Consider the following 13,195-nt stretch of genomic DNA (forward strand, 5'->3'; position numbering starts at 1 on the left):
ACCAAAGCGAACCAAACTCAAACTAGCTATGAAATTGTCACCCTGCACCTTCGTGCGTACTAAGCGCCTCTAAAATAATTATTGTGTTGCTGTTGTTTAAGACATTCAGAGCTATTTAAACAGTTTTTAAGACTTCACAAAGGTCAAAATGGTAAAAATCAACAGTGAGATACTACTAAGAGGTGTATTATTTGCTGCACAAAAATGCAGCAACTAACAACAGAATCTGACTCTCCCTAACCACCTACAACTTGGCCTGTTTGTGCCCCTCCCCTTGCCAGGTCCTGGATCCGCCCCTGCTACTCTATTAGAGTATTTAGATCTGACTGCTCTATTAGAGTATATCGATCTTTTAAACAGGTATTCAGGGGGCCCTTCATGGGGCCTCCTGGGGCCCCGTTCAGGCTGGGGCCCGGGGCAAAATGCCCCAGTTGCCCCCCCTGTGGGCGGCCCTGCTCACTCCTCTGGGCTGGCTGAAGGCCATCCCTCAACCAACATTGGGTTTGGCCTTTTCTCCACATGAGTTTGTTATCACTGTCCTTTTATGGTTGGGTGTTCCTCTTTTCCCATTGTTACCAGTTTGTACATGTTTGTCTGTCATAGATCAGTTTGGTGGCCATCTTCTTGGTTGCTCTCATGGCCCACTACGTATCCAACTCCATGATGCTCTTGTTTCTATAGTACATCATGCTCTACTGCAAGATCACCCTGGTGTTCTCCGTGAGCAAAGCATTACCTCTGATCAATCTCGTCCTGGGGACATTTGCTTACTTTGACCTCTCTGTCAGGTGCACAACTCAGCCTTCCTTTATTTCCGCTGCTGCATCTAAGGTTGGGGTAGCTGCTGCTGCCGGTGAGGAGGCTAAGGATGACCATTATTTGGAAACTGTTAACAACCATGATGGTGAATTTTTTTCCCCTGATTTACGAGTTGTTTGATGTTTGGACACCCTTTGCTTTATCAACCTTATCCACGATTGCCGACCGTACCACTGTTAAAAGTGGTATTCCCAGACAGTTAGCAAGGAAACAATTGCTTCAGCGCTTGTCAGTTACTCTCTGGCGATATAATGCCAAAATGATCCTGAGGCATTATGGCTTATGCCCAGAAGATGGCATAGACTAAGTTATTAATTAAGGTTGTTTTGTAGTTAAGGTAGCTAGTTTTGACGTAGTTAAACTACTTAGTTTGGTAGTTAAACTAGTTAGAATTTTGTATAGCATATTTGCAAGAGTTAATAATACACACACACTATTATTAACTCTTGATATTTGTATATAATATCTCATGATCACCATTTATATTCAAACAACGTGATTACATCATCACGCAAAACGCCTGTTTTCAAACGGAAGTGAAATCCCCGGTAGTCTGGGAAGGGGCGTGCACCGCCAGACCAGTTTCACGATCGAGTGCTGATTCTGCGAAATTCGAATCAGTTCAGTTGGCGAAATTTGATAGTCGGTTGAGAAGCTACTGTAGTACAACGGTAAAAGATTTACTGATCCATTTTCGGTAAGTGGATCGATAAAATCTGGTCATGAACTTGGCGGCGAGTTTCATCATTTTACTACTAGCGTTCGACGTGTCGCCCACTCTAGCAGGTTTGTACGTACAGATTACAGATACTTCTGTGGTAACATGCACGTATTGTGTGTATGTATAGCTTATGGTGATTTACGGATTAATGGTGGTGGAAGCTCTGGGAGGCTGGAGTTTCAAGGATTGAATGGCAGATGGGGGACCGTGTGTGATGATGGCTTTAACCACGATGAAGCAGATGTAGCGTGTAGGCAGTTAGGATATCGCAGAGCCAGTTCTGTCGAAAATACTGGGTAAGTTGCTCATCTGCTTGGGGTCATGACTGATGACCAGGCATTCGGCCTGGTGCATGTGATCACGATCAGTGATGTGTAGTTTAGCTATTCCCCTAGTGGAGTACATCATTTATGTGAGCTGAACACCAACCACGCAGTTTTGTGTATTTACCTTGGACTCCCATCTACTTGTGTATGTGTATAGTGGTTTTGTGTTAGCTAGGAAGTGTCTCATGAGGTGCTAAGCTGTAACTAAAGAGTGAAAGTGTTGTGAAGCCATGCATATAATGCGTGATGGTCAGGTTTCACGGTCACCAAGGACATGGCCTTGTAAAATGATACTGTAAGTGGCTCCATACAAACATGGCCTATAAAAAAACAGACATATTTCTGAGTGGGACTATAGCTAAGTGCAGGTCCATGTGCTGTCCTGACTACTAAATCATAACGTGTGTGGACAATGCAGTTTTGAAATTCTGCACGTAAGAATGTTGGAGCCATATAGCAGAATTAAATACTTAGCAAATTCCACTAAGTCAGCCTCGAGTGACATAATTATATGATCATGACAACTTTATATGCTTTTAATGGTTTTCCGAATTTCTATGGCATGTAAGTCAAATCTGCCTTTGCTACATGACATGGCTAGAATTAGCTTTACTCCTACCATAGATTATAGACACACCACTATCACTACTGGACAAAATAATCTATGCTATTACCATGAAATTCCCATGATCCTGTGAAATATCCATGAAAGTTTCAGTTGATATTTTTTTCATGGGTATGAAATGCATGTAGTGAAATAATGTACCAATGAAAAACCCATGAACGAGTGAATTTTCATGGGTTGGTATGTATGTACAACCCATGAAAAACCTGTGAAATAACATCAATGAAAATCCTGTGGAAAACCTATGAATGTATTTCATAGGCTTTCCACACCTTTTTCATTGGTGTAATTTCACAGGTTTTTCATGGGTTGTACATACATACCAACCCATGAAAACTCACTCGTTCATGGGTTTTTCATTGGTACATTATTTTACTCCATGCATTTCATAGGTATTTCATTACCCATGAAAAATACCAACTGAAACTTTCATGGGTATTTCAAGGTGATTATGGGAATTCCATGGTAATAGCATGGATATATTGTCTAGTAGTGTATATACAATACTGGGTGATAACTGACACTGTTAATTATCACCCTGCACTACACTCCTTCGTCCTCCAAATCCTAATTGTTGAGGGAAACTATTATTATACTCTTTAGCATCACCAAGCATGATTTTTTGGTCTGCCTCCCGCTTGCCTGACCACTATTAAGAAAGAAAGGCTAAAGCCTAGTAGAAGCCATAGATATTACATCCACCAGGGATTGGAAACTGGTTGTTTATGACACTTCTATCTGCACCTCCATTGACACCTTTCTACATGAAATAAATCTATGCTCTGCCAAGTTATCTTCCCACTGCCAATCTGCCAATACTGTAGTCACAATAACAAAGCAGTAACAGTAAAAGAAACTTCCAAGGAAGCACCAAAGTGGTTGTGAACAATGCAATTCCTGCACGTTCAACTGATATTTTGTGCAGTTGACACATGTAGTGACTTTTTTAAAATAGATTTTTTTTTCAAGGCTTTAGTTGAGTTTCAAACTGTGCTGGTTCAATTAACTGATGTCTTATCTATTAGGATATGTAACGATAACTTCTACAGGACATCAATTCGTTACGCTAGAGCAAGCAAAAGAAGACCTGGGTGGAGCGCAAAAGCTGAAAAATGCCTTTGTGATGAAGGAAGCTTTTTACAATTACGCTGGTTCGATTTGTCGTACCAAGTTACCTTCACAGTACAGAATTGGCTTTCGTAGAAACCGCAATTTGAGACTTAGAGCTAGCAAAAATTTGAGAGCAGCCACAGGAGTAATCGTCCTTAGCGTCCTGTCTGATGTTCAAGAAAGGCTGACAGTGATGGTTCACCAAAAGAAAGGAATTTTAACTTCACACTACTTAATATGCATTGTATTACAGAAGTTAAAGAAAGTTCTTCTGAGTTAACACCAATCAACTGGAGGTGTGGATGCAGCAAATTTTTTTTATGGGGAGTATACGTAGTTTACAATCCCGGGGGGTGTAGTATCTATGTAGACGCTAAGTAGAGGAGGTTGATCACATGCTTCATAACCCTATGAGATATTGCCATGTGTGACTGTACAACCAAACATGGTGATTGGGCATTTGGAGCTGTGATTTATCAATTTGGAATTGTACATTAGAAATACTTTAATATATATCATACAGTACGGTAGTACTGTATAGTAAGGATCATGCAGACTGGGCTTTTTCCAGCCAAAAAAAAATCACCCTAAAGCCAACCTCAATTTGCCTTCATGACAACCTGGCAGTATTGGTTAGGCACAGCCAAGCCCAAAAATGTCTTCACACCAACCCCAAAACCTTCCAAAAAGTTTCTATGGAAATTTTAAAAAAAATTCTGTTTAACTGAATTTTATTGTGACTAACTGATGCCTTCAGCCAAGCATAACTCAACAATGGTTGTAGCTACGGGCTTGATTTCTTCAATGTTCGATGTTGCTTTGTCCCAAGATGTGCCTTTTCACCAACCACAGTATGTACAATATACGCATCATGGATTTTCCTTTGTCCCCAGTTCTTTCTGCTGACAACACAAGGTGCTCATTTATTCGTGACAGTGCATTAGTGGCTTCATGCTAATAATTTATTTAGAACGCGCTGCTTGACATACATTTGTTTCTCATGTGTTTTGAGTTCAACTGATTGTTCCAGACGACGGGTGTAGGATAAGAACATGTTTTTAGCAAAGTAGAACAGGCATGTGCTGCTTAGTTGGCATGGTTTAATCGCTTGCATTTCTTAACGCACTGCTAGTTCTTTGTACTTGTTTGTTTCTTGTGTGTTTGCAACTGACTGTTCCAGATGACAGGTGGATAAAAACTCATTCTTAGCAAAGTAGAACAGGCGTGTGCTGCTTAGTTGGCATGGTTTAATCACTTGAGCTCCTTCTGCCACAAGTAACATACAAATGAAAAAATTGATGGTGTCATTTTTGATTGACTTCCCATAGCTACATCAATTCATCTTTATGAAACAAACTAGTTACGTACAGTACATTGATCAGTTCTATAAAAAGAACACAAACAAGTATAAGCAAAAGTTTTATTACTCTTGAATAAGAAAAAATTAGGAATTTTAAACTAGAGTAGGGATCAATAAAATGTAGTGCACCAATAAAATCAAGAGTTCATAATATTTGTATGGGGGAGAGTGTCTAACTGGAGTACATTCAGCAAAGGCACTGCTGCAAGTAACACCTCAGGCTTCCCTTAGAAGAAAGGCTTGACCTTATCAACACCAATCAACAATTCTCTGTTATCAGTAGAATCAGGCTAGAGGTGTACATATGATCAAAAGTTATATTTAAATGCAACAAAGTTTATTTGAAGCCTTAATAAGGAGTAATGATCAGTAATAGCCACTGATGATCTGTCATATGGAATAGCTCCACCAAAGTCCCACTTGATACTCTACAGTCACCCTTATACACATTCATCCACAGTATTCTAATAGAATAGTCACGTGATATGTTAGTTGATTCAATAATGAAAGAGCTAGTGTGAACATGCTGTGTATTCTATTTAGTTGCTATTAGTTGGAACTGAATCCACAAGATGAAACTGATGAATGTTTCAGACAAGACAACCAGAAAATACATTAGCTCTGTATAGTCTATTTACCTCATGCTTTGTGTTCTGTATACATCATTAACAATGCACATCTGCTTAGATTGTAATTGTTGTTAGCACAAAAGACTTTTCATTATCCTTTAGTGACAGTTCATCCAGTCTACCCATTGCTATTTGTTACACAAGCTGTGACGGAGATGAAGATAGACTGACAGAGTGTAGTCTTACATTGTGTAGTACATTTACTTCCTGTAGTCATAGTGAAGATGTTGAAATCTTTTGCAGTAAGTGGTATTAGACATTTGTATGTGTTACTGTTGAGTTTCTTTGTTTATAGCTGACCTCAGTGTTGCTGCTACTATTGGCATCGTGGTTGGAGTTCTCTTTGTTATTGTGTTTTTCAGTGTACTCTTTACAGTCTTTTGCTGCTGCTGTATCCCCGGCTGTCCGTGTTACCACAAGGGCCGCAATTTTCATACACAACGCACTATTTTGGTTGCTCAACAACAACAGCCACAAATTGTAGCTACCTCAGTCACCCAAACTGCATCTACAATTCCCAAAGAAGCACCTCCTCCATATAACCCAAATGATGCTTACCAAACTCCACAGGAACCTTCCGCTCCATATCCAACAACAGGGCCTTCGTATAATTACCCTCCTCCTGACAACGGCTACACTGGTTACCCATCAGGTGCTCCGTACCCTTCAGATGCTCCTTATCCACCAGCAACTGCCTACCCACCAGAATATGCTCCTGGATACCCACCACCTTCAGCTGATGAGACTACCATTCCACAATATCCAGTAAACTACTGAATTATTATAAACTAAAGTACCATGAAAATTAACAAAATGCTTCTACATATAACTTGTGTTACATACAATATACATACCAACTACTAAATGTGCAGCCACCTAAAATACTATTCTTTAGCTTTTCTTTTGATCTTCAATGGTCCGATATTGTCACCAGTTTCTTCATTATACTTGTTATGAGCCCCATCACAATAAGGAAACTAAAAGAGGAAAGTCAAATTCTATTATACTTTTATACCTTCCCTTTGTTGCTTATCAAATGAACTGTACATTAATAGTGCCCCGTGAGGAATGATACCCTTATAGTGGTGACTGCATGGCTACTCATTACAACTGTCTGGTGGTCTCATGAGTCAAACTGGATGAATTTATGGCAACACTAATTTTTAAGTAGTAACTCCCTCTGATATGAAGTGATACCATCTGGTCTTAGACTATCTGATGTTCTAATTGGGTATTTGCATGCTTATATGTGGGTGTGTGTTCTATTAGAGCGTATTGTACAGTGGATTAGGTCAAATACTGAATATATCTCAAGTGTCAATTTCAGGTTGCTTGCGGATAATTCACACATGTGATTTTCGAAAGTGATCATGTGAATACTTATCTGCAGTGTTTTAATGTGTTGAATAACTACCTCAGTGCTCTTGGCATTGTCTAACAATCTTAGAAGGCAAATAATGTAGTTGCACTAGTGAAAGGAGCTTGGTTGAAAGGAAACAGCTTACATGTTCGAGTAATCACGTTTGCGAATTGTTCAATTGCATTCGCAAGCAACCTGAAATTGACTGTAAGTGGTGTTCTAAAACTTTAGTTAGATCCAATCATGTGCATTTAAATAAAAAAGTTTGTTCACATATCAGCCTTGGTAAAAAAAAAATTGAAAGAAAAGAACCAGTAGAGTCAGTACAAGAGTGTACATGCAGAAGCACACACACAAACTGGGTTTCATCATTCCATATAGTATTATACTGCTCTACTCTGCAAGTTTCAGACTAAATGACGAACCAGACAATGCCATACAAGCTGGGTAGTCTATGTCAGTGTGACTACTGCCACCATGTGTGTTAAAGCTAAAACAAACGTTTGTTCCAATATCTCAGTAAGTATTCGAATACAAGTTTGGTAGTAAGTGCAGTATATTTTGGTCGATTTTAGGAATTTATTTCTAATTATATTTCCAATTATTTCTGTAGTGAAAGGTAATTGTAGTGTATTTGAAATACCACTATAGAATTTAAAAGAGAATTACAAATCAAGTCACAAATTCAAACAAAATAACATATTCAAACTATTTGAATTATTCCCTGGTACCATTCAAAACTATTTGAATACTAAATTTCTGTTCTAACACACATGCATACACATTCACTTTACATTCAATGGGTCAATTTTCTACCAGCCAACAGAAATGATGACCATAATCAACTTAAGTAGAGACATTAACAATAACTATATGGGAAGATAACCTCCAAAGTTAGTCATAGATGTGTCATCCTGTCATCCTGCCCCGTGTATGTACTATAGACTGTAATGTTTACAACACTGCACTATTATTCAGTACAAGAGATTGTAATATAGCTAACATTTTTATACAGAAATTTGTAGCACATAAAAAGCATTTACATGTGTGCGTAAACACTGCACTGTTATTCAGTACAGGAGATTGTAATATAGCTATCATTTTTATACAGAAATTTGTAGCACATAAAAAGCATTTACATGTGTGTGCGTGTGGTTCATTTCCTGAATGTGTTTGAACAGACTACAAACATTTGCTACCAACTATCATAGTTCACACTATTTCTCGGCTTTTCTTTGGACTATGAGTGGTCCAATGTTATCACCAGTTTCCTGATTGTGTTTGTTATGAGTGCCATCACAATACGGAAACTAAAAAAGATATTGCAAAAGTAAACAAGATTGTTGGTAGCATTTAGTGGCCAATTCTAGAATGGACATGTGTAGGTGCTTATGATCCTTTAAGAAAGCCTATGCTATTCAAAGGGAGCCAGCCACCAAAACTGTTATACACACATGCAAACACACATTACAGTACATTACCCACAAATTACCTTTGCAGACTTCCAGCATCTGCAGAAAGCCTTCTTCTCTCCTAAGTCTTCTATGTCAAAAGAATCGACAACTTTTTTCTCATCCTTCTTGATCTTTTTGTTTATGTGTGGTCTGGGCTTCTTTCCTTTAAACAGCGGATTCAGGAATGGAGCAACGATTAGATAGAGGAATACAAAAACGAAGATGAAAAACGGAATCAGCTGCAGCCATTGTGACCTTGTGAGACTAACAAACCCAGAGAAGGAACTGGGGAGTGGTAGATTTTTGAGATACTTGGGTAATTGTACCTTGAAGTAGTGGTTAACTGTCTCCATACCTACAATGAAACAAGTGATATGACAGACAGACAGACACATGCATGCAGTTTATGGTTAGTTGGTTGCTAACAATAGTTACCATATATGTGGTGAGCATTAATTAGGTGAATTGGATGATAATGTGGTTTGACAAGCTTTTAGTTTGGTGAATCGTGCCCTAAAGATTTTTTTATGTACCAATGAAGTCATGATGGTATTCATAGATAGCTATGTTCTTTGCAGCAATTTTGAAAGTGGCAACATTTGAGTGTCCGTAGATTCCATGTTTATAAAACCATCTGGACACCTTTCATTGACGAAGAGTTGTTGTGCTGCATAGAAGAGGGGAATCTGAGTGATCCGTATGCCGTGGTAGTGCTGAAAGCAGGGGAAGACTCTTCACACATGATTTTTGGCCATGTGTCAAGGACAATATCCGTTCCATGCAGTTTGACTACGTGGAAATATTATTAATTGTACAATTACTGGTTCTAGGCGTTGCTTGTCCAACCTAGTACAAGGCAGCTGGAGGTACCTCGCAGATTGGCATTTAGAGGGGAAGCAAAGCTTGTTGGAAAGATTAGAAAATTGGTAAACGCCACTGTAGCCTAAAAAGAGGAAATTACTAGTAGATTTAAAAGTGACTGAACAGGACCAACCAAATAAAAGATACAAGAGTGATGTGATAGACATTGAGGAAGAAGTAGTCACAGAATTGCCATCTCTGAGTCTAAGCAATGGGTGAGACATGTGCTATATGACATTGATATAGAGATACTTCTACAAGGTTTGTTAGCTATAGCTATTTTATCAGTGGTGTTGTGTTTCAGACTGGCATACGAACTATTCCAAAGAGGTACTAAAAGTCAATTTCAGGATGCAGGTATCACTGGACTTCGGTCTACATTGACACTCTGCAGACAGATGGATAGAGAAAACCTGCAGGTCATTCATTGTAAGGAAAACCACTGGATGAGTTGACACTGAAGTAGAGATAAGGTTGCTGGTCCAAAGCAAGAAGGTGCTACTGACTGTGGACTCTATGTTATTGCTGTATCATTGGCCTACGGCAAGAAGCCAGTACAATATCAGCAACACTTGATGAGACATTGCTTTTGAAAATGGTTGTTTACCATGTTTCCTACCAATTAATTCATTACACGAACAATATATACATTATTATACAATAGCTACTACCACTAGTATTTACAAATCCAAACAATTACAATGGTACATTAGGTAACAATATTCCAGTCTTGTGGAAACCATTCACTGCCATTTGAGGATTCTTTTCAATATATCCTTCCAGGCATCTGAGATTTACCACGTATACAGTATGTTAAGACAGGATGAAGCTATCTTAGTAACTATAAACACTGCCATGAGGACAACACTTAAAATTTACATTCCTTTTGCTATTTGAAAAGCTAACAGTTGTACTACAGTATTTGTAGTATCCCCTTGGACTTGCCATTTCAGAGAAGGCAGCCAATTGGTCTCCATCAGATAGACATTGAGGTAGCAAGACTACAAGTGCTCTCAAATCATAGTAGGGGAACCATCTCACAGTACCGACAAAATGGCAACAAGTCTTCAAAGATACTGCTGGAAAAGTTAGTGTGGCTCACATGAAGAGTCTACAGTAGAGCTCTTCTATCTATTATGGACTCTCCTTCATGCACACACTCTTACATTATAATGTATCGAATCATACAGTTCTTACCAATACTGATAATTGGATCATCTATCAGAAAAACCCTTAGTGCCTCACAATAGTTTTTGATTTATGATGAAATATAACAACACATGTCAGCATGTAAAAGTGGAGAATTCAACATTGGCAAACAACTAGATGGACAATGGCACAGTTCAATACACTAATGGTGTTTCAACAGGTTAACATCAAAAGCACTTTCCATTGGCATGAGCCAAACGTCTGTTACAACTCAACTTCTCCTTGTAAACACGATACAGGACATAAAATACCTTATGGTAGGTAATTTCCAAAGCCTTTGAATATTTCAAACAGGCCCTTCCCTTCAAATTTAAATTCCCAAGACATATCGGTCTTCGAAAATAAACTCTCATGACATCCAATATTTTGGTATTCATGTATGTGTTCTTCAAGCTCAGCTCAGACAGTAGTAGTGACTGTAATACTCAAACAGCATCATTTCAAACCAATAGCCAGTAAGCCACTGATCCAGAATGGCTTTGATGCCTTCTGCCACTATTAAGGATATAAATTGAGCTCCACCTCCCACCCAGGCCTACTCTGTAGTGCACAGGGGTGGGGATTATTCATCAGTGTGTATGACACAAACTTCTATGAACTTCGAAATACACTGTATGCACTTCAAAAAAAAAAAATCAGATTTTGCTCTTCTGCAAAATTTCTGGCTTCAAAAATAATCTGCAATGTATAAGGTATCTGGCAGTGCCATAGTACATTGGTTGGGATGCTAGTTTGACACTTAGGGGGGAGGGGGGTCCCAGGTTTGAATCTTGTTTTAGGTTTTTTGTCTCAACACTTAGTATGAGCAATTATCAACTAGTCATGGAAGCACTAAATCATATATTAGCGCTGCTTCACTTTCGTACATTACACAGAAACAGTATAGCACATGCCAAGTTGTGCATCTGCTCAAAACTAGTGTTGTTTTAGTTAACTAGAACTAAACTAAAAGTACTTTTAATAAGACAAATGTGTATTAGTTAACTAAAACTATAACTAAAAGCAAATCCATATTATAACTAAAACTACTACTTCTAAAAACCAGGAGCCATGTAGCAAACAAGGAAGATTAATTAACAATGTACTATTTTTTATTTTGGGTTTTGCTTTATTTTAGGTTTTGCTATTTTTTTTATTGAAAGATTGGACCAAATGAAGTGAATTCTTACGCGGAAAACATATTCGACTGTACCTACAGAGCCACACACCCCGATGACAAGTAAAGACTCAAGTCAAGGCCCAAGTCTTAGCCCCCCGACACAACCTTTCGTGCCGCAACAGTCACACAATGTGATAAACCTGTCTGAGGATGGCCAGGTGATTCAGAATCAGATAAGTAACAGTAGCAGTCATGGAAGTATGATGAGTCAGAGCAGTGTCAGTCGCCTTCCAAAGTTAAGCTTACCAACCTTTAGGGGTGAACCTCTATCTTGGCAAACTTTCTGGGGCTCCTTCAGTGCAGCAGTGGACTTGAACCCTACCTTATCAGGAGTGCAGAAATTTAATTATTTGATAGCTCAGCTACAAGGAGAAGCTGCAAGAGCTGTGGCAGGTTTTCCGCTTACTGATGCGAATTATTCTCATTCCATTGACATATTTAAAGAGAGATTTGGACAAACAGAAAAGGTTAAGAATGCACACATGTAGGCACTGCTGAATCTACCCTATCCAAAGAATGCAATGGTTGATCTTAGAGCATTTTATGACACTATTGAGGGTCACATTAGAGGATTGCTTTCCTTGGGCATAACTCAGGAATCATATGGTGCTTTATTGATACCAATTATTTGGGGCAAACTACCAGCAGAGGCCAGACGTAATTTAGCAAGGGAACAAAACAATTCGAATTGGAGCATTGATCAGCTCCAAGAGACACTGCTAAGAGAGATTCAAATACTTGAGCAAGGAGCAGCCACTACCTGCCCACTTGATACACCATCAATGATTACAGCTTCCCTACATGCTGGTTCTAGAAGTGCTGACCACCACAGGAATTACAGATCAGATAAAGGTACCAGTAGGCCAATTAAGAAGATTACATGTGTCTATTGTAAGGGCATACACACTACAAATAGCTGTAATGTAGTTGTCAACACTGAGAAACGGTTAGAATACATAAAAAGGGAAGGACTCTGTTTCAACTGTTTGGGCAAACACAGAGTTAGCCAATGCACTTCTCATGCTCGCTGTAAGAAATGCAACAATAAACACCACACTAGCATCTGTAATGCTGTCAGTACAAAGCCACAACAGTCTATGGAGGATAGTTCAAGCAAGTATACTGAAGCAAAATCTAATCAAACGCCAAAGGAAACCATTCCTGTAGCAGCCACAATAGCTTTAAGTGATTCTCAACATCCGTGTTATGCAACTCTGATAACTCTGTCTGCTTAGTGACTAGTGTTATCTCTGATTAGGCAGTGCTACTGTGAACATTCTATTTGATGAAGGTGCCCAACACTCCTTTATATCTAAAGGGTTAGCAGACACATTACAGTTAACACCTCTTCGACAAGAGCAAGTCTCTCTGGCTTCCTTTGGAACTGATGCCATGTCATCCCAGTATTTAGATGTGGCCTCCATTAGAATTGTCAGTAACACAGGTGAAATGATTCCACTGTCAGTGTTGATAGTTCCTAAGATTGCTGCCCCACTTCAGTGCATTTCAAGTTCAAAGTTACAAGAACTTCCTTACTTGAGAGAAATTTAACATTAGCACAT

The 13,195-nt window shown here is 38.9% G+C and overlaps 2 protein-coding genes across 2 annotated transcripts; both read left to right on the forward strand.

Annotated features, from left to right (window-relative positions):
- The first annotated feature begins 1,361 nt into the window (after window positions 1-1,361).
- Window positions 1,362-6,419, forward strand: LOC136261505 (uncharacterized). Its single transcript, XM_066055513.1, has 4 exons — window positions 1,362-1,605; window positions 1,668-1,836; window positions 5,693-5,832; window positions 5,886-6,419. The coding sequence occupies exons 1-4, from the start codon at window positions 1,542-1,544 to the stop codon at window positions 6,365-6,367; spliced, it is 855 nt and encodes a 284-aa protein (XP_065911585.1). The 5' UTR covers window positions 1,362-1,541; the 3' UTR covers window positions 6,368-6,419.
- A 5,735-nt stretch (window positions 6,420-12,154) lies between these two features.
- LOC136259976 (uncharacterized) lies at window positions 12,155-13,184 on the forward strand. Its single transcript, XM_066053558.1, has 2 exons — window positions 12,155-12,818; window positions 12,892-13,184. Exons 1-2 carry the CDS (start codon window positions 12,155-12,157, stop codon window positions 13,182-13,184), a joined length of 957 nt encoding a protein of 318 aa, XP_065909630.1.
- The last annotated feature ends 11 nt before the right edge of the window (window positions 13,185-13,195 follow it).

This window comes from Dysidea avara, chromosome 7, assembly GCF_963678975.1.
Source record: "Dysidea avara chromosome 7, odDysAvar1.4, whole genome shotgun sequence".
Taxonomy (NCBI): Eukaryota; Metazoa; Porifera; class Demospongiae; order Dictyoceratida; family Dysideidae; genus Dysidea; species Dysidea avara.

Excerpts from the sequence above, each read along its gene's own strand:
- LOC136261505 (XM_066055513.1), top strand. The coding sequence starts at position 1,542 with ATGAACTTGGCGGCGAGTTTCATCATTTTACTACTAGCGTTCGACGTG. Across the intron at positions 1,606-1,667 it reads CGTGTCGCCCACTCTAGCAG|CTTATGGTGATTTACGGATT; the intron begins GTTTGTACGTAC and ends GTGTATGTATAG. Across the intron at positions 5,833-5,885 it reads AGATGTTGAAATCTTTTGCA|CTGACCTCAGTGTTGCTGCT; the intron begins GTAAGTGGTATT and ends CTTTGTTTATAG.
- LOC136259976 (XM_066053558.1), top strand. The coding sequence starts at position 12,155 with ATGGTTGATCTTAGAGCATTTTATGACACTATTGAGGGTCACATTAGA. Across the intron at positions 12,819-12,891 it reads AGCAGCCACAATAGCTTTAA|GCAGTGCTACTGTGAACATT; the intron begins GTGATTCTCAAC and ends ATCTCTGATTAG.